Source organism: Cydia fagiglandana, chromosome 3 (assembly GCF_963556715.1).
Source record: "Cydia fagiglandana chromosome 3, ilCydFagi1.1, whole genome shotgun sequence".
In the NCBI taxonomy this organism is placed as follows: domain Eukaryota; kingdom Metazoa; phylum Arthropoda; class Insecta; order Lepidoptera; family Tortricidae; genus Cydia; species Cydia fagiglandana.
In genome coordinates, this window is record NC_085934.1 from 10,503,123 (window position 1) to 10,518,752 (window position 15,630).

General features: G+C 38.6%; 2 protein-coding genes across 2 annotated transcripts in view; both read left to right on the top strand.

Annotated features, from left to right (window-relative positions):
* LOC134680011 (myosin-IIIb-like) overlaps positions 1-8,519 on the top strand; it is a 44,051-nt gene extending 35,532 nt beyond the window's left edge. Inside the window, exons 15-22 of the mRNA XM_063538986.1 lie at positions 178-343; positions 817-1,036; positions 1,405-1,548; positions 2,919-3,064; positions 3,521-3,699; positions 4,885-4,968; positions 5,495-5,608; positions 6,121-8,519. Of these exons, the coding sequence (XP_063395056.1) occupies positions 178-343; positions 817-1,036; positions 1,405-1,548; positions 2,919-3,064; positions 3,521-3,699; positions 4,885-4,968; positions 5,495-5,608; positions 6,121-6,478 (1,411 nt within the window). The 3' untranslated portion in view covers positions 6,479-8,519. The remainder of the gene's footprint in view (positions 1-177; positions 344-816; positions 1,037-1,404; positions 1,549-2,918; positions 3,065-3,520; positions 3,700-4,884; positions 4,969-5,494; positions 5,609-6,120) is intronic.
* Positions 8,520-9,808: 1,289 nt separating this feature from the next.
* Positions 9,809-15,630, top strand: part of LOC134680077 (alpha-catulin) — a 117,926-nt gene continuing 112,104 nt past the window's right edge. Inside the window, exon 1 of the mRNA XM_063539112.1 lies at positions 9,809-10,096. Coding sequence (XP_063395182.1) covers positions 9,878-10,096 — 219 coding nt within the window. The 5' untranslated portion in view covers positions 9,809-9,877. The remainder of the gene's footprint in view (positions 10,097-15,630) is intronic.

The following is a 15,630-nucleotide window of genomic DNA, read 5'->3' on the forward strand; positions in this document are numbered from 1 at the left end:
CCTTTAATGTTTCTTACATACAGTAAGGTTTGAAACCTGTCGAGCCATAATCTAGCTCATTTATGAAAGTTAGGTCACTGGTTCGTTAATTATAATTATGCCTGTGCCTGGTGGACTTTGTGAAAATAATCTGTGGATATATATTTTCAATTTAATAGTCTTAAACAATGATTGCAGGTACAGTTTCTTAGCATTCAACTATAACGAAGAAGTAAAACCGAACCGAGACACGTGCCGTCTTTTGCTTTTAAGACTAAAGATGGACGGCTGGGCGCTAGGGAAATCAAAAGTCTTCTTGAAGTATTATCACGTTGAAGTACTCGCCCGAATCTACGAAGAACAGGTACGTATATTTTATGTACTTACCTATATAATTATGGTACTCAACTCTCTATTAACGCTGTCCAATCGATATGCTCGGGCAGATATCATTGCTCATTTAATTCGTGCAGGCGCGTATTGCATCCTAAATAATACATCCATGTGTATGTTACCTATTTGAATAATTTCCTTCTTTTTTTATTTGTGTTTTTATCTAATTTAATATTTTAAATTATTATATTTATGTATACACGAATATGTATGTATACACGAAATAAGGGGGAGGCCTATGTTCAGCAGTGGACGTCTTGTGGCTGAGATGATGATACACGAATACAGATTATACAGAAAATAGTCAAATAGTTATTTATCCTACCTAGGTGCCATCGGACTTATTCTTAACCTATGTTAAACTTAAGACAAGATTTTATACAAAATATTTAATGGTAATATTCAAGTACTAGGCATTTATTACATATTTTCCTAAAATTGTAGATTCGGAAAGTAGTATTGGTACAAGCGTGTGGTCGAGGATGGCTCGCTCGACGTTACTTCCTCCGGCTGAAGGCCCAGATGGCTATATCTGTGCTCACGCTGCAGAAACACGTTAGAGGCTGGCTCACCAGGAAACGACTGCAAGAACGACAGAGACAGCTAGCTAGGGAGTTCCAGAGGGAACAGATGGAACAGGACAGTCGAAAACATAAATCCGGTGGTAAGAAACACTTGTGCTACTTACAGCACGTTTGAGAAAGCTTTTTTTTAATTTGTAGAGGGGCACGAACAAATAGTATGTTCCCACCCATTACCACCAAGCTGTTGTTGGCATTATTAGATGATGCTTCAATTGCAATTTTTCTAAGTTGTTATCACCTGTCGGAGGTTTCATAACTATGTGTAATGTAATGATGAATCACCTTTTGTAAACATCTTAGTGGTAACAAGTGGATATCCGGAATAAATTCCAACAATATTAATGTTCTGGTTCTTAGCACGCTGACTTTGCATAACTGAGGTACCTATCTATTGCTGAGCGACATTGTACATAAAAACATTTTGTTTTTATATTTTATGAAATTTCAGCTGCTTTAATTAAAAACAAGGCCATGATGAAAGCGAAGATATTAAGGAAGATGACGTCGAACGATAGCGACAGCAACGACACCAATTCCGGCAGCAATAAAGAAAACGTCGATTCAAATAAAGCTGCCGTTGTTATCCAGAGTCGTAAGACGCAATCTTAATCGGTTTTGAATCTATCAACTTAATAGAGTTCAATAAAACAACATTGTTTTAAAATTTAGGGATCATTTCCGATCTCAATTAAGTATTAAGGCCTGATTCGAAACAAATTTGACAAATTCAGAGTGATTTTTCTTGGATATTTTCTAGCTTACTTTATATATACACTACGACATTATAATTATCAGAATCACAAAATTATTATACCAAAAAATTTTTTTTTTATCAATTCTAAGATGATCAAAAAAATCAAATAAACGCCGCCGTCTTTTTAATTAGGCGCCAAATTGCTGTCAAAAACTTGATAAGTATGGAAGAAACTTGCACATAACTAATTTCCAACATAACCTGTTACCTAATATTATACCAATACTGAAAGGTAATTTCATTGCAATATCCATGAAACAATGAGGATCTAGACATATCTTCAAATATCTGGCGTATCAGGAATTTCGTCGATGTGGTGTCAGTTACCGGGCATTGGTTACTTTTCGACAGAGAAATCGACACCAACATCACTAAAAGAAACGGTTCGCAGCTTTAGTTTAATAATGCGGATTTCCAATATTACTTTGATAATATTTGGAGATGATCCACGATGTTTATGAGGCAATCAGCATGCTTAAGCCAGTACCCTCGAAATCGGACCAAAAAACTTGATTCAACAAAGTCCCACAGTATTGACCTATTGAACGGTATGGAGTGGAGTGTCCAAGGAATTAGTTCGTTAAAACAACAAAAACTATATGCAATATAATATTTCAAAATAAACATTGTTCTTGATAGGACTCAAACTAAGAAACTGTCAAAAAACACTGTCGGATGTATGATGGAGGGCATACAACAAAACTAACGACAGGAGCGGGAAGAAATGGAAAATGATGAATTTACTTATAAATAACAATTTTTAAACAAATTTTCAATAATTTATGGAAAAACAAATCTTGATTCAGCTAGCTTCAGTACCATTAATAGGGTTTTCAATTTGGCAGATTGAATTCGAATCAGGCCTTACTTGAATTGACTTGGTTTGGTATAATAGCTGGCAGTCTAACTATGTAGTAGTTTCAGTATGTATCATCAAAGAGTCATTTATTGATTGTGGAATAGGTGTAAAGTCTAACAGGACCCAGAGATTACCAGCTCGCCAGACGATATCAGCTTGTCAGTTGTTCGGAATTGTCACCTTTTTCGTTTAACTGACAGATTGATATCGTCCGACGAATTGGTAATCTGTGGGTCCCTAAAGAAAAAAAAATTAGTAACCTTAATTTGCAATACATGTCCAGTTATTCAATTAAAAATATTTTGTTACATAGGTCCTGGATTCATCGTTTGCCGACAAAACGTTTCAGATTTCCGGGGCTACACGGCACGGCGCAAATGGGCGAAGGGCCGAGCGCCGCCGCCGCCTCAACACCCAGCACCCACGCCGCAGCAGCTCATGCAGCAACACTCCGTGCAGGAGCGGGCCAGCCAGCTGCAGTCCTTCGCGAACCAGGTATTCTGTCTCCACGACCTTACACTTCCACTCACGTCTTTGCCTTTATGATATCTATTCCTGATATTTATTTTGTTATCTATTAAATAAAATTAAATAGAATCAGAGAGTTATTCATAGTGGAAGATCTGTAAAGTCAGAAAAAGTCGTGCTTCGAATTTGACAGCTGAGTAGATCTCGCTGTACGACTCCGTACGTTATATCTACGGTAACACTGGCTGTCAAAAGTTAAAGTCTGACAACTTAATAATTACCAAAAATCAAATGGCGCTGAATAGCGTCATCTACTTCGGTAAAGATTTTATCCAAGACTTCACAACTTTTATTTACTTATTATTAATTAGAAGAGCCCGGGATACGTGACTTCCAGAAACTTTGTGTAAATTGAATATCTTGCTTAAGTAAGTTATTTACACGATTAATAATTCACTATATTCTAAAAACATTAATTTCCAGGTGCACGACAAAAACCAAGAGCTTCACAAGAACTTGCGTCGCAACAAGCCCGGTGTCCGTCTGTCGCAGGTCTCACGGCCGCCCGCCGAGTACCGTCCGCCTCCCGGCTTCACGCTCGTGCCGGCCATCGTGCGCGGTCAGGTGTCGCAGCTGGAGGAAGATGCCAGCCGCCTTTCCAGGTATCTCTTAAACTTGCACAGTGTACTACAGCGTTACAACAAGGCTGAAGTTCGTCTGCAGCAGGTCTCACGGCCACCCGCCGAGTATTGTCCGCCCCCCGGCTTCACGCTCGTGCCGGCCATCGTGCGTGGTCAGGAGTCGCAGCTCGAGGAAGACGCCAGCCACCTTTCCAGGTACCATCTCTTAAACTTGCACAGTATTATACTATACAGCGTTAAAACACGGCTGAAGTTCGTCCGCAGCAGGTCCCGTGGCCGACCGCCGCCGGACTTCACGCTCGTGCCGGCCATCGTGCGTGGTCAGGTGTCGCAGCTGAAGGAAGACGCCAGCCGCCTTTCCAGGTACCATCTCTTAAACTTGCACAGAATTATACTATACAGTGTTACAACAAGGCTGAACCCCGTGGCCGACCGCCGCCAGACTTCACGCTCGTGCCAGCCATCGTGCGCGATCCCGGTCAGGTGACGCAGCTGGGGCAGGACGCCAGTCGACTATCCAGATAACTACCATCTCCTTTTTTGCCTTCTTATCAGAGCTCGGATAGGGTGAGCTATTTGCCTTATAATTTGACATGTCTTATGTCATATATAAGGCAAATAGCTCACCCTATCCGAGCTCTGCTTCTTATACATACAAGCTGCCTCAATCGTGCATTGCTAGTTGAAGCATAATATCCAAATATATTGGTTTACTTAATTATACTATGGAGCTACTCATGTGGGTGGTCAAATAAAGGCTCGGGTCAGATAAACCGATTAAATGATGTAAATGGTGATTGCAATTAGTGACTATTGGCTCATCAGAACTGTTGGTGTAATGGTACTTATCCATCGTCTAAATTAACGTATGACTAGACTTATATCGACCGGGATATGGCCCTGATTACCTTTTGTATTGTTTTTGACCTCCTTAATACTAGTCTAGTCTATAGATAGTATAGTAGTATATTCGAGTCTAGTGAAACTAACCGTGAATCATTCAAAACTGTTAATTGACGTATGATTGGTACGATGTGGGAGTGGGGGGGCTCTTTAGGGGTAAACACTATTAAACAGCAGTTCTATATTTCGAATTTAATTTTTCATGTATTTTTTATTAATGTATACTATTTCTGCAGTACATTTTAGATAATATGTATTTATAACAATTATAACCTTGTTTTCCCTCATGCTTTCGCGGATCAGTCCCTCGCCAGAATTCCTAGAGAGCTTTACAAGCCCTTGGGATGAACCCTTTATTAATAAAGAATACGAGAACAGTCCATTAAGGTTGGTTAGTTGTTGTGTTGTTCTGTGGCGTTACTAAATTAGTTTATTATTTGTGTAAGTAGGTTATAGGTAACTATTTCAATTCGGACATTATAAATCATTTATTTACATATAATATATATACAGTGGTACAACTAAACGAAATTAATAACTAGCTTAAATCTAAAATAGGCCCCTGAAGCATTGTACCAAGGATGCTGGCGGCATTTCCCCGCTGTATCGCAATACTGATACGTTGTGAGAGGTAGCCGCCAGCTCTTCGGTCACCAGTTACGTCAACCAGACGCTTCGCGGACATTTAGGTTTCATCAAGATCATTTTTCACTGGATTTTACGAAACAAACTATTTTTTGCCGATAGTACGTACCTAATACTTACAGTTCCATCTCTCTCCGTCTATAGGAAGTAGACAAGTAGAATACCTAATACATAATTATTTATTTACATACTATACCTGAAAGTCTCGAACCCAATCACGTAAATCCAAATAGCGCCACAGATTAAATAAGTAACCATATATTTCCAGAGCCAATAGGAGCAATCAACAGCCGGTCGAGCAGTGCGCCGAGCACCGGCACCACCTGGCCAGCCAGAACTGGCAGAATCTGCCCTGCAGCCGTCAGTGCGGCGGCCTCGTCAGGTATGCGCGCGACGATGACTTCACTAACTTCTGGCCGTGATTCTGACTAATCCTTTTGTTGTGCATGCCATACGCGCGGAATTCAGGAAACCTTGGTATGATAAGTTATCTATAATGATTAATCCTAGTATTTCATCGTAGCTTGTAGTTATTTGTCATTACCTGTGGTTTTTATCGTGTTTTTTCATTAAAAGTGATTAGTTATAATGCAGTTTTCAAATTCCTGGGGCGACTAAGTGGCTACATTATTTACTATCTATCAATAGTTCAAATCTCATACATATATCGTTAATCTTTATTATTTAATTGATTTCATGAATTGACATTTTTGATCAAGACTTAAATTCCGTTTTACATGTAGTTAGGTCTTTCAGTTTTGGCTGTCGTAAATTTGTCGTACAAATCTTTATTTATGAGTTGCTATTCTCATAGAGTACCTATTATTAATACATCACGTTACTCTTTTCTTGGAATATACCAGTTGATCTAAGTACCCTACATTATGTTTTCAGTAACAAGATAATCGAGCTAGTAAAGCAGTCACACAAGGCAGACCCACCTCCGCGGCCAGTCTACAATCCAACTCACGACCCAGAGTCAGACTTCCGAAAGATTCTCCGCAACTCGCCAGAAATCCTCGCCACACCTATCTTCAGCTCTGACGACGACTACACAGAAGGCCCGTTCAGGTTCAAACAGCTACTCAGGCCAACGCTAGGTCCGACGGAAAGTTTAAGGAAACGAAAGGTTAGAAATTCGCCCGGACAAAGTCCATGGATGTCAGACAGTTCTCAAGATAGTACAGAATCTAAGCAGGCGCTGTACAACAAGCGCAGGCCGCAGATCAGCATGGGCGTTTATTATAACTAGCCGAAACCGTGTCTCTCTTTTCGATTAAAACGTGGCTGTGGTCAACGCTAGGTTTAACGGATTCCAAAGACTCCAGAGAATAGACAAACTTCGTGGATGTTGGAAAGTTCCCTGACTTTAAGCAGGATCAACAAGCGCAAAGCGTGTAAAGACCTTCTAAGCAAACTTTGCGTCGACTTGAATAAAACAAAGTGAAGGGGTGTCATTATAAACGTCAAGTTTTCATGAGAATTTGAGACTAATGATGACATGCAGAGTTACCTTGGTCCGCTTCTATCTAATGTTAATCACAAACACTAGACTTTTATAATTATGATAATTGATAAAATCTAACGAGAATCCTCAGCAGAATGACAGCTTTCCTTAAGTACAGACAGTACCTACCTGCTCCATAATTTATTGGTGATTTTCTATCACGTTTTTAGTCCAGTTGACCACCGTTTTTTATGTGCAACAGATGAACACCACAAAACATGGTTTTTATGTATGACTTGCATTAAAGTTCGAAAACGTTTCACTGAGGCATATTAGTTGGTATATATAACATTTTGCCATGAGTAGTTAATAATGGCTTATATTCTAATAACAGTTATGAATAACGTCCTAGATTTTACAAGAATGCGCATACCGAATTCAGATACATCTAAAAATAGTGCAGTATATCGTAACGTGCTTTACCTGTATGTTACATTCGTATTTGATTTGTTTGTTACAGTTAATGTGTTGTTACTGATTCCGTCCTAATCGACTTATTTTATTTTATCAATAAGCAAATATATAGACAGTAAGTTATTTAGTTGAGAATTCGTATATATTTAAGTAATATTAATTTGTTCTCGTACCACCAATAAAATTATTCTATTAGATTTCATATATTTACTAATAATGTTTTTAAACCTATTTTATAATACCATTTACCAAAGTTTAACTCCTAAATAATATAGGTAGCTTTCCTACTGCATAGGTAACTTTAAATGTAAAAATACTACTTAGGTAGTCCGCGTATCTTAGAGTATTGCATGTGTGTTACAATTTCTGTTATTTCATTATTTTCGTTGTCTTGTACTAAAATTATGTAATCTTATATCAATTTCACCGTTTTAATCAGTATTATTATATTATATTTTATATATGATATTGTATTAACGACAACTAAACTAAGAGGCATAAAAATATGATCATAAGGTGTATGTAGGTACTTGGGTATTCCAAACTATTTCAATATGTCGGCTAATTCCGAAAATCATCTACTTACAATTCCATTTTATTAGAGTATTGCAATTACCCGACATCCTGAACTTCTCGGAACCATCCGAATAAACCACATTAATGTTGTCGCCACGAATAGGATTGTTTTACTTCGTATATCTCTTAGTTTATTTGTTTTTTGTAGTATTTATACAAATGTTAGGTTATTGTAATCAGGGATATTGCGAATATTCGCATCCGCATCTGCATCCGCATCCGTATAAAATCGATGCGGAGCATCCGCATGATGCGGATGTCGAGCAAGTCGGTAACAGGAATGTACCTATTAGCGACGATGCCGGCGGCGTAAGTGCTAGGTAATTTCGTCATTATATGTATATAATGAAATCGTCTAGATCCCGAAAAGTCGGCCAAGTTACTGTTTATTAAATAAAACGCACCTATATTCTTGCTCAAATACTAAACGTTTCGTTTTTTTTTAATTAAAAATGCTAAAAATGTAATGTTTGACGTTTTTTAAGTACCATATCTTGACATCCGCATCCGCGGATGTGAGGCTTTAAATATCCGCATCCGCATCCGCGGATGTCAATAAATCTGCATCCGCACCATCCCTGATTGTAATAATTATAGATCTCACAGGAGAACACGATTGCATAGATATTATTGTTATTTACTTAATTAATTAATTGCCATTTCATATTGTATGTAGAGGAGGAAATAAATAAACATATATATATCATTGACAACCTTTGTGATAATGTGCCAATGATTACTCGTAAGTTTTAGTTGTTTGAATGGAATCAATTGAAAATAAATATTGTTGATGCAACTATTGTTTTACTGCTCGACCAAATACATCACTCTAAGTAGTATAGGTCATTTATTTATTTAATCTTTATTGTACAAAACATAAAAATAATGTACAAATGGTGGACTTAATGCCTAATGGCATTCTCTATCAGTCAACCATCGGGCCAAACCGAGACATAAGATAAAAAACTTTTATTTTATCGCAGACTGCACCTAGACTGTAGATAGGTACTAACGACTCCAATATCATCTAGTTTGTGGTACCTAGTTCACACTTTTTATATTAAAGACCTCATTCGGTCTTCATCATCAGACATTAGCCATCTCAATCGAACACTAACAAGTGGTTCAACAACGGTTTGCGAACTACACTTATGTGAATACATAAATGTAGTTACGTTTGAGAGCAGCAACTTGAATATAATATTGCAAACTTAAATAAACAATCAGTTTTCCGTTGCAATCTATAAACAAATCAATTTATACGTGTTAAAAACCTACACGCTTGCATGCCATGCGTGTACAAATTGGCGTCCGCAATCAAAACAAAGTGAATCCCGTAAAGCCGTAGTTTTATAAGCCCACCGAGTACGTGTAAAACTAAACAGTGCGTGTTTACGGCGGGCGGGCGGAGGGCGGCTCGGGTCCGCTCGGGTCACACTCGGGCGGACTCGGGCCACGTGACGGCGGCGGCGGCCAATAGCGGCGCGGCGCCGGGTGCGCGCGCACCCGCGCAGTCGCGTCCGCGCCAGCCATGGCGGCCGCTGGCCTGCCTGAATTCGACCTCTCGCAAATAAAAACGCGCTCCGTAGAAAGAACTCTACTACCACTCATCAAACAGGTATGAAATACACCAAAATATTACTCAATATTGTCGTAATTCCATAACCCTCCCGCCGTCTCACGGTGACGTTTACTCTTCACAATACTACTAAATCGCGTCAGCGACCGTACCCTGACGTCGTTTTGGACTCTGACGAGAACTCCGAAGTTTATGCGTAGTCTAAAATCATAATTTTATTTTCGGCACGGCTTCACCATAAAACACGTCGGTTTTACTACGTCACATGACGTTTACTGTTAGAATTTCCCGCCCACGACAGCAAACTGTTGCACCATAATCCGCGCCGTCGCATTGGGTTCGTTCGTCTGGCGGGCAGTTTGAATGAAAAAGGGATTTTTGGAGGATGCATTATGAATAAAATTTCTTCTTTGTAATAATAGATTTGTCTGTATGTTGTAAGGGATAATTTTAAATACTTCTCAGTGCATTATTCCGATGCGACTCATAAACACCTCAATGGTGTTTATGAGTTAAGGGCGGGCGGCCACGTGGTGTTGTATCGGTGTAGAGTGGAATGGGGTAGGGCAGGTCGGATGGGGTGTCTGGGTGGATCGATGGCGACGGCAGCGGCACGGCGGGCCGGGCAGGCGGGCAGTGCCGCGGCGGACGCGGGCAGAGCGGCGCGGTCGCGGTACGGTGTCGCGCGTCCGGCACGTCGGGCACGTGCGCGCCCGCCACGCGCCGCCCGCGCACTCCTCTCAGACATGGACGCGCTCTCCGATGACGACGAATACACACGTCGGGACCCGCAGGTACCGTACCTATCACGGCGACAACAACAACAAAACGTCACGAACATCTGATAGTGAACACGACCAGCTCGCCGATCCTTCGGTGGTGGCTCAAGGAGCAGACGCAACAAGTGCTAGGCAGCCTGGCAGATCGCGTGCTACCACGACCTTGATCGAAACTCCGCGAGCTCACCCCGCTACCCGGCCAGCGCGCTGTCGCTCACGAAGTCTTAAACGATTTGATCCGCTAATTGATGCCCTTCCTTTGAGCCGCACATAATTAGAAAGAGCCTGGTGTTGTGCTTAGTGAATATAGATGAATAGACTTCTCAATATTGTGATAGTTAACAGCTGTTTGTTAGTTACGTCGAAGTATAAACAAAAGTGATAACTGTACGTACATATAAGTACATAAGTACTTCAATAATTTTGATGCGAGAATTTCACGAGCATTATGTGAAACAATGGAATGCCAGGGCTAAACTGATAATGCTGCTAAATAACATTTGCAGTACCTATCATATTCATTGTACTTGTAGAATAACTTTGCTAAGCAAATTTTATTATTCTACTTAATAATGCTCCGTAATTTACGCAAATTATACGTTATGCTCACTGAAAATTATATGACTACTGCATGAAATCGTTCAATATAAACAGACACAGCTGTTATAAAAAATGCAGTAGAAGACAGTGAATTAAAGTGATTGTGTTTAGTCACGCGAATACCTAACAGTTTATGGACATATAAAATAACGCCATTCTAATCTAACTAACCATCAAGGCGCCAACGTGGCATCAGAAATCGTATGAAAAACTATTGAAATAACTTCCCGTTATTCATTTTCTTCGGATTTATTTAATTGTCATAGGTACATAATATGAGGACTTGTAGAAAATAGCGATTTCTAGGTACCTACATACGTACATCATAGTTTGCAGGTGCCCAGGTCTTTTCTTGTAGCACAATTAAAGCAACTAAACAGTAAATCATTTCAAATAGAGTATCTGCGGAAAGAGAAGAGTTGTATCTAGAATGTATTGGGCCCCATATATTCGACGATTCTTCTCTTTCCGCGCACAGACTCTATCGGGGGGCACGGCAGTGCCCCCGCCAAGTCGAGCGCGAAGCAAACACTGCCGTACCATCCTTTACTGGAACCATTTCGCCGCATTTTCAGGCCCCTATTTGAGAACCTCTGGATAAAACCAGAACGCAGAAATTTTGGTCATCCAGTAAGCTATAATCACATACGTAAAATCCAAAATTTCAAGTCTGTAGGTCATTTAGTTCCGAAGTTAAGCGAAAGCAAAGTTTCGCATTTATGAAACTCACTCATGATCATCAGAATAGAACTAGTACTTCCCATAAACTCAGAGAGCTGAAATTTGGTACAGAGTTAGGGTTTAATGGCCACATAAAGGGAAAACCTAAAAATATTGCAATATCAGTCACGTTTTAAAGATCTAAGAACTGCATAAGTAAGTTTGTAATCCCATATAAATATATGATATTACAAAGTTACAGTTGCAGTTCCAACAAATAGTAGGTAAAGTAAAGGTACACTACGATGTACGATGTGAGTATGAATGAAGATATGTTTAGTTATGATATGTGTATACATAGTATGGGTATAAGTACCCGAAAAGAAGGACTGCCTACAAAAAGAGATGAGATCCCATCAAAAACATTACATGTAAAAAGGTGCAAGTCTCGCAACGCTTTTACTACAAAAAAGTTTTGAGATGTAATGTGAAACCAAGTCGGTTATTTTAATCAGTGCCAGGGGGTTTCTACAAAAAGAAGTGAAATCCCACCAAAAACATTCTGTAAAAAACTAGCCAAGTCTCGATGGAGCTGCTTGTTTATCTCTAAAAAGTAATGAAATCTAGACAAAGTCGTGCCAAGTCTAAGGTTCCTTACTGCGATTTCTTTATTATTATAGTTAATGTTGTGTGACTTGGCCGTTGAAGGGTACACAAGGGTACAAAACCAGGTGCTCCATGACACCATTGCACCAATCTGTCGCCAGAACCGCTACCCATTGACGATGGAAAATTGCCACTTGGAAAACGTTGATTCAATAACCAGTCAATTGTAGGCTTGATAAAGCTGCGTATTTCAATAATACTTATGTACAGGCGAGCCTGAAACAAACACTTCTTTTTGGTGCAATGGCAGATTGGTGCAATGGTGTCATGGAGCACCTGGTTTTGTACCCTTGTGTACCCTTCAACGGCCAAGTCACACAACATTAACTATAATAATAAAGAAATCGCAGTAAGGAACCTTAGACTTGGCACGACTTTGTCTAGATTTCATTACTTTTTAGAGATAAACAAGCAGCTCCATCGAGACTTGGCTAGTTTTTTACAGAATGTTTTTGGTGGGATCTAATTATTTCCACTTGCAAAGATTGCCAGTATAACAAGATAAATACATACATCTAATATATATATTGTATATCTATCTAATAATAAATCTAATAATAAGTGTGACAGTTAAATTACTGTATCATTGGTATATTTTTACCTATCATATCATTCATATCACTCCTATGATCTATAGGTACAGTCAACGGTAAAAATATGGGTGTACAAATCATTTCAAAAATATGTCCCATAACTCTTATGTCAGTGAATTAAGAACTATGGGACATATTTTTGAGTAAGTTGTCTAAACCTATATTTTTACCGTTGACTGTACAAGTATGAACCAAAATTACGAAGCTTTTAATTTCGATTTGGCGTGATTTATATCTAAGTTTTTAATATTCTTTTTAGTTAGTTAAATGATGAAATTGTTATTTAGTTAAATGAAAACAGATCTGATTTAGCCTATGTTATTTGAATTTAGCCTATGTTATTTGAATTTGATCAATAGTTAGTAGAACATGAACATTTTTTTTTGCAAACATGACAACAGACAAGGTATAAAAACCGGGCAAGTGCGAGTCGGACTCGCGCACGAAGGGTTCCGTACCATAATGCAAAAAGAAAAAACGAAAAAAAAGCAAAAAAACGGTCACCCATCCAAGTACTGACCATTCCCGACGTTGCTTAACTTAGGTCAAAAATCACGTTTGTTGTATGGGAGCCCTATTTAAATCTTTATTTTATTCTGTTTTTAGTATTTGTTGTTATAGCGGCAACAGAAATACATCATCTGTGAAAATTTCAACTGTCTAGCTATCACGGTTCGTGAGATACAGCCTGGTGACAGACGGACGGACGGACAGCGAAGTCTTAGTAATAGGGTCCCGTTTTACCCTTTGGGTACGGAACCCTAAAAAACAAATGCAAGTATTCTCGTTCTGAAACTGTCGGATAATTGCTGCAAGCTTCCACAAGCTTCTGCCTTACCTAATTAAAGTCTTACCTCGACCATAGACTAGGAATCCTCTAGACCGAGTTTAGAGCAATTATTTCATGCAACTGTTGATGCCAAAAATGCGAAAGTGCGCGGGACGAGGTGAGCGAAGTCCCGTGCCGTGATTGGTCCGTTCAAAGACACGGACGTCACACAAAGACACTTTCGACACGAACATGGAGTAAAATTACCGTATGCGTGGCAGAGGGGCTAGCGCGACTACTTATGCTCAGTCTGGAGGATGTTTTGTCTGTGACCTCGAGGCAGCAACAAGCCAAAACGTTGAAACTGTAATTCTCATAAGACAATATTAAGTCTGCACTAATTAAGTGCAACGCCTGAATTATTGTTTCCTGCAGTGGATTCGAGTAATTCCAAGCTCGACTATTTAATTCCAAATACATTCTTGTAATATTGCTCATAGGGAATGCAAATCGGTTATTTTTTGTATGGAAATAACCACGGTTTCGGTTAAAAACCGATTATTTCCATACAAATAATAACCGATTTGCATTCCCTAATTGCTCATTTCGTTTTTATTAGCTTAAAGATTTTGAATAAGAACACGAATATTTTAGGGAATATTATTAACTGTCCTGTCGTCAGAAGTAGATTTAATACAATAGGGTATTATACTGTATTTAAAATAAATTATTTTTTAATACAGTTGCTCAAAAAGTGCTACTTTACGTAGCTGTTTAGCGTGCGGAAAGTTGGTTATCTCGAACTAGTGCTTTTTACTTTTCCAATTTTTTTAAATTTATACTTGTTCCAATTCACGACTACTTATTGATGAGTGTTAATATTAGTTTCTTTTAAACGTCGTAATCAGCATAAAAACCTACCGTTAATGTAAGAATACGAAAAATATTACATATTTCATATTTAATTACTTACCTCTTCATCATTATAACACGTTTATTTTTTAATATTCAATATTGAAAATTCCGTTCTTAATAAGTTGACTGAATGGAACGGAATAGCTGCCAAACGCCCATAGATGTAATATACTTAAAGACGACGTCTAACCGAGCTGTCACTGTTACCACTTTTGTTTAGTGTACGATTAACAATGTTTTTCTTATTTTTTCGCAACTGTATTAAAAAACGTCGTTCGATACACGTGCGGAAATGTCATTCTTCACTCGTCCCGAGTCTTGCCACTCGCCTGCGGCTCGTGGCAAGATATCTCGGTACTCGTGAAGTAATGACATACCTTCCGCACTAGCATCGAAATGTACTATTACACCATGCATGAAATAAAGCACCAGATAATTATTAGAAAAACACAGATAATAGTACATTTCGATGCTAGTGCGGAAGGTATGTCATTACTCGGGACGAGTGAAGAATGACATTTCCGCACGTGTATCGAACGACGTTTTTTAATACAGTTGCGAAAAAATAAGAAAAACATTGTTAATCGTACACTAAACAAAACTGGTAACAGTGACAGCTCGGTTAGACGTCGTCTTTAAGTATATTATATCTATGGGCGTTTAGCAGCTATTCCGTTCCATTCAGTCAACTTATTAAGAACGGAATTTTCAATATTGAATATTAAAAAATAAACGTGTTATAATGATGAAGAGGTAAGTAATTAAATATGAAATATGTAATATTTTTCGTATTCTTACATTAACGGTAGGTTTTTATGCTGATTACGACGTTTAAAGGAAACTAATATTAACACTCATCAATAAGTAGTCGTGAATTGGAACAAGTATAAATTTAAAAAAATTGGAAAAGTAAAAAGCACTAGTTCGAGATAACCAACTTTCCGCACGCTAAACAGCTACGTAAAGTAGCACTTTTTGAGCAACTGTATTAAAAAAGTTATTTTTAAACACAAGTTCTATTTAATAAATCTGATAGGAGTATAAAAAGTAGGTGAATTGACCGTGACGTCACGATGTAATGTTTCATATAAATTCCATATTATCAAATCGTTTTGACAGTTCTAAAAAAGTAACTGATTTGACTAGTAGGAAAATACCCTATTTGTTGAGTTTTTTTATTTGCGTGATAACTCATTCCTTTCGATCTTTGTTTCATGTCGCCAAGTCAAACAAAGTCACACTTACAGGCCAATTCGAACGTACACTGACATCCAAACGATGTCATTTAATTATAGTGCATTTCGGTCAGTGCATGTATTGGCGCGAGCGAGGTAATAGGTAACTAA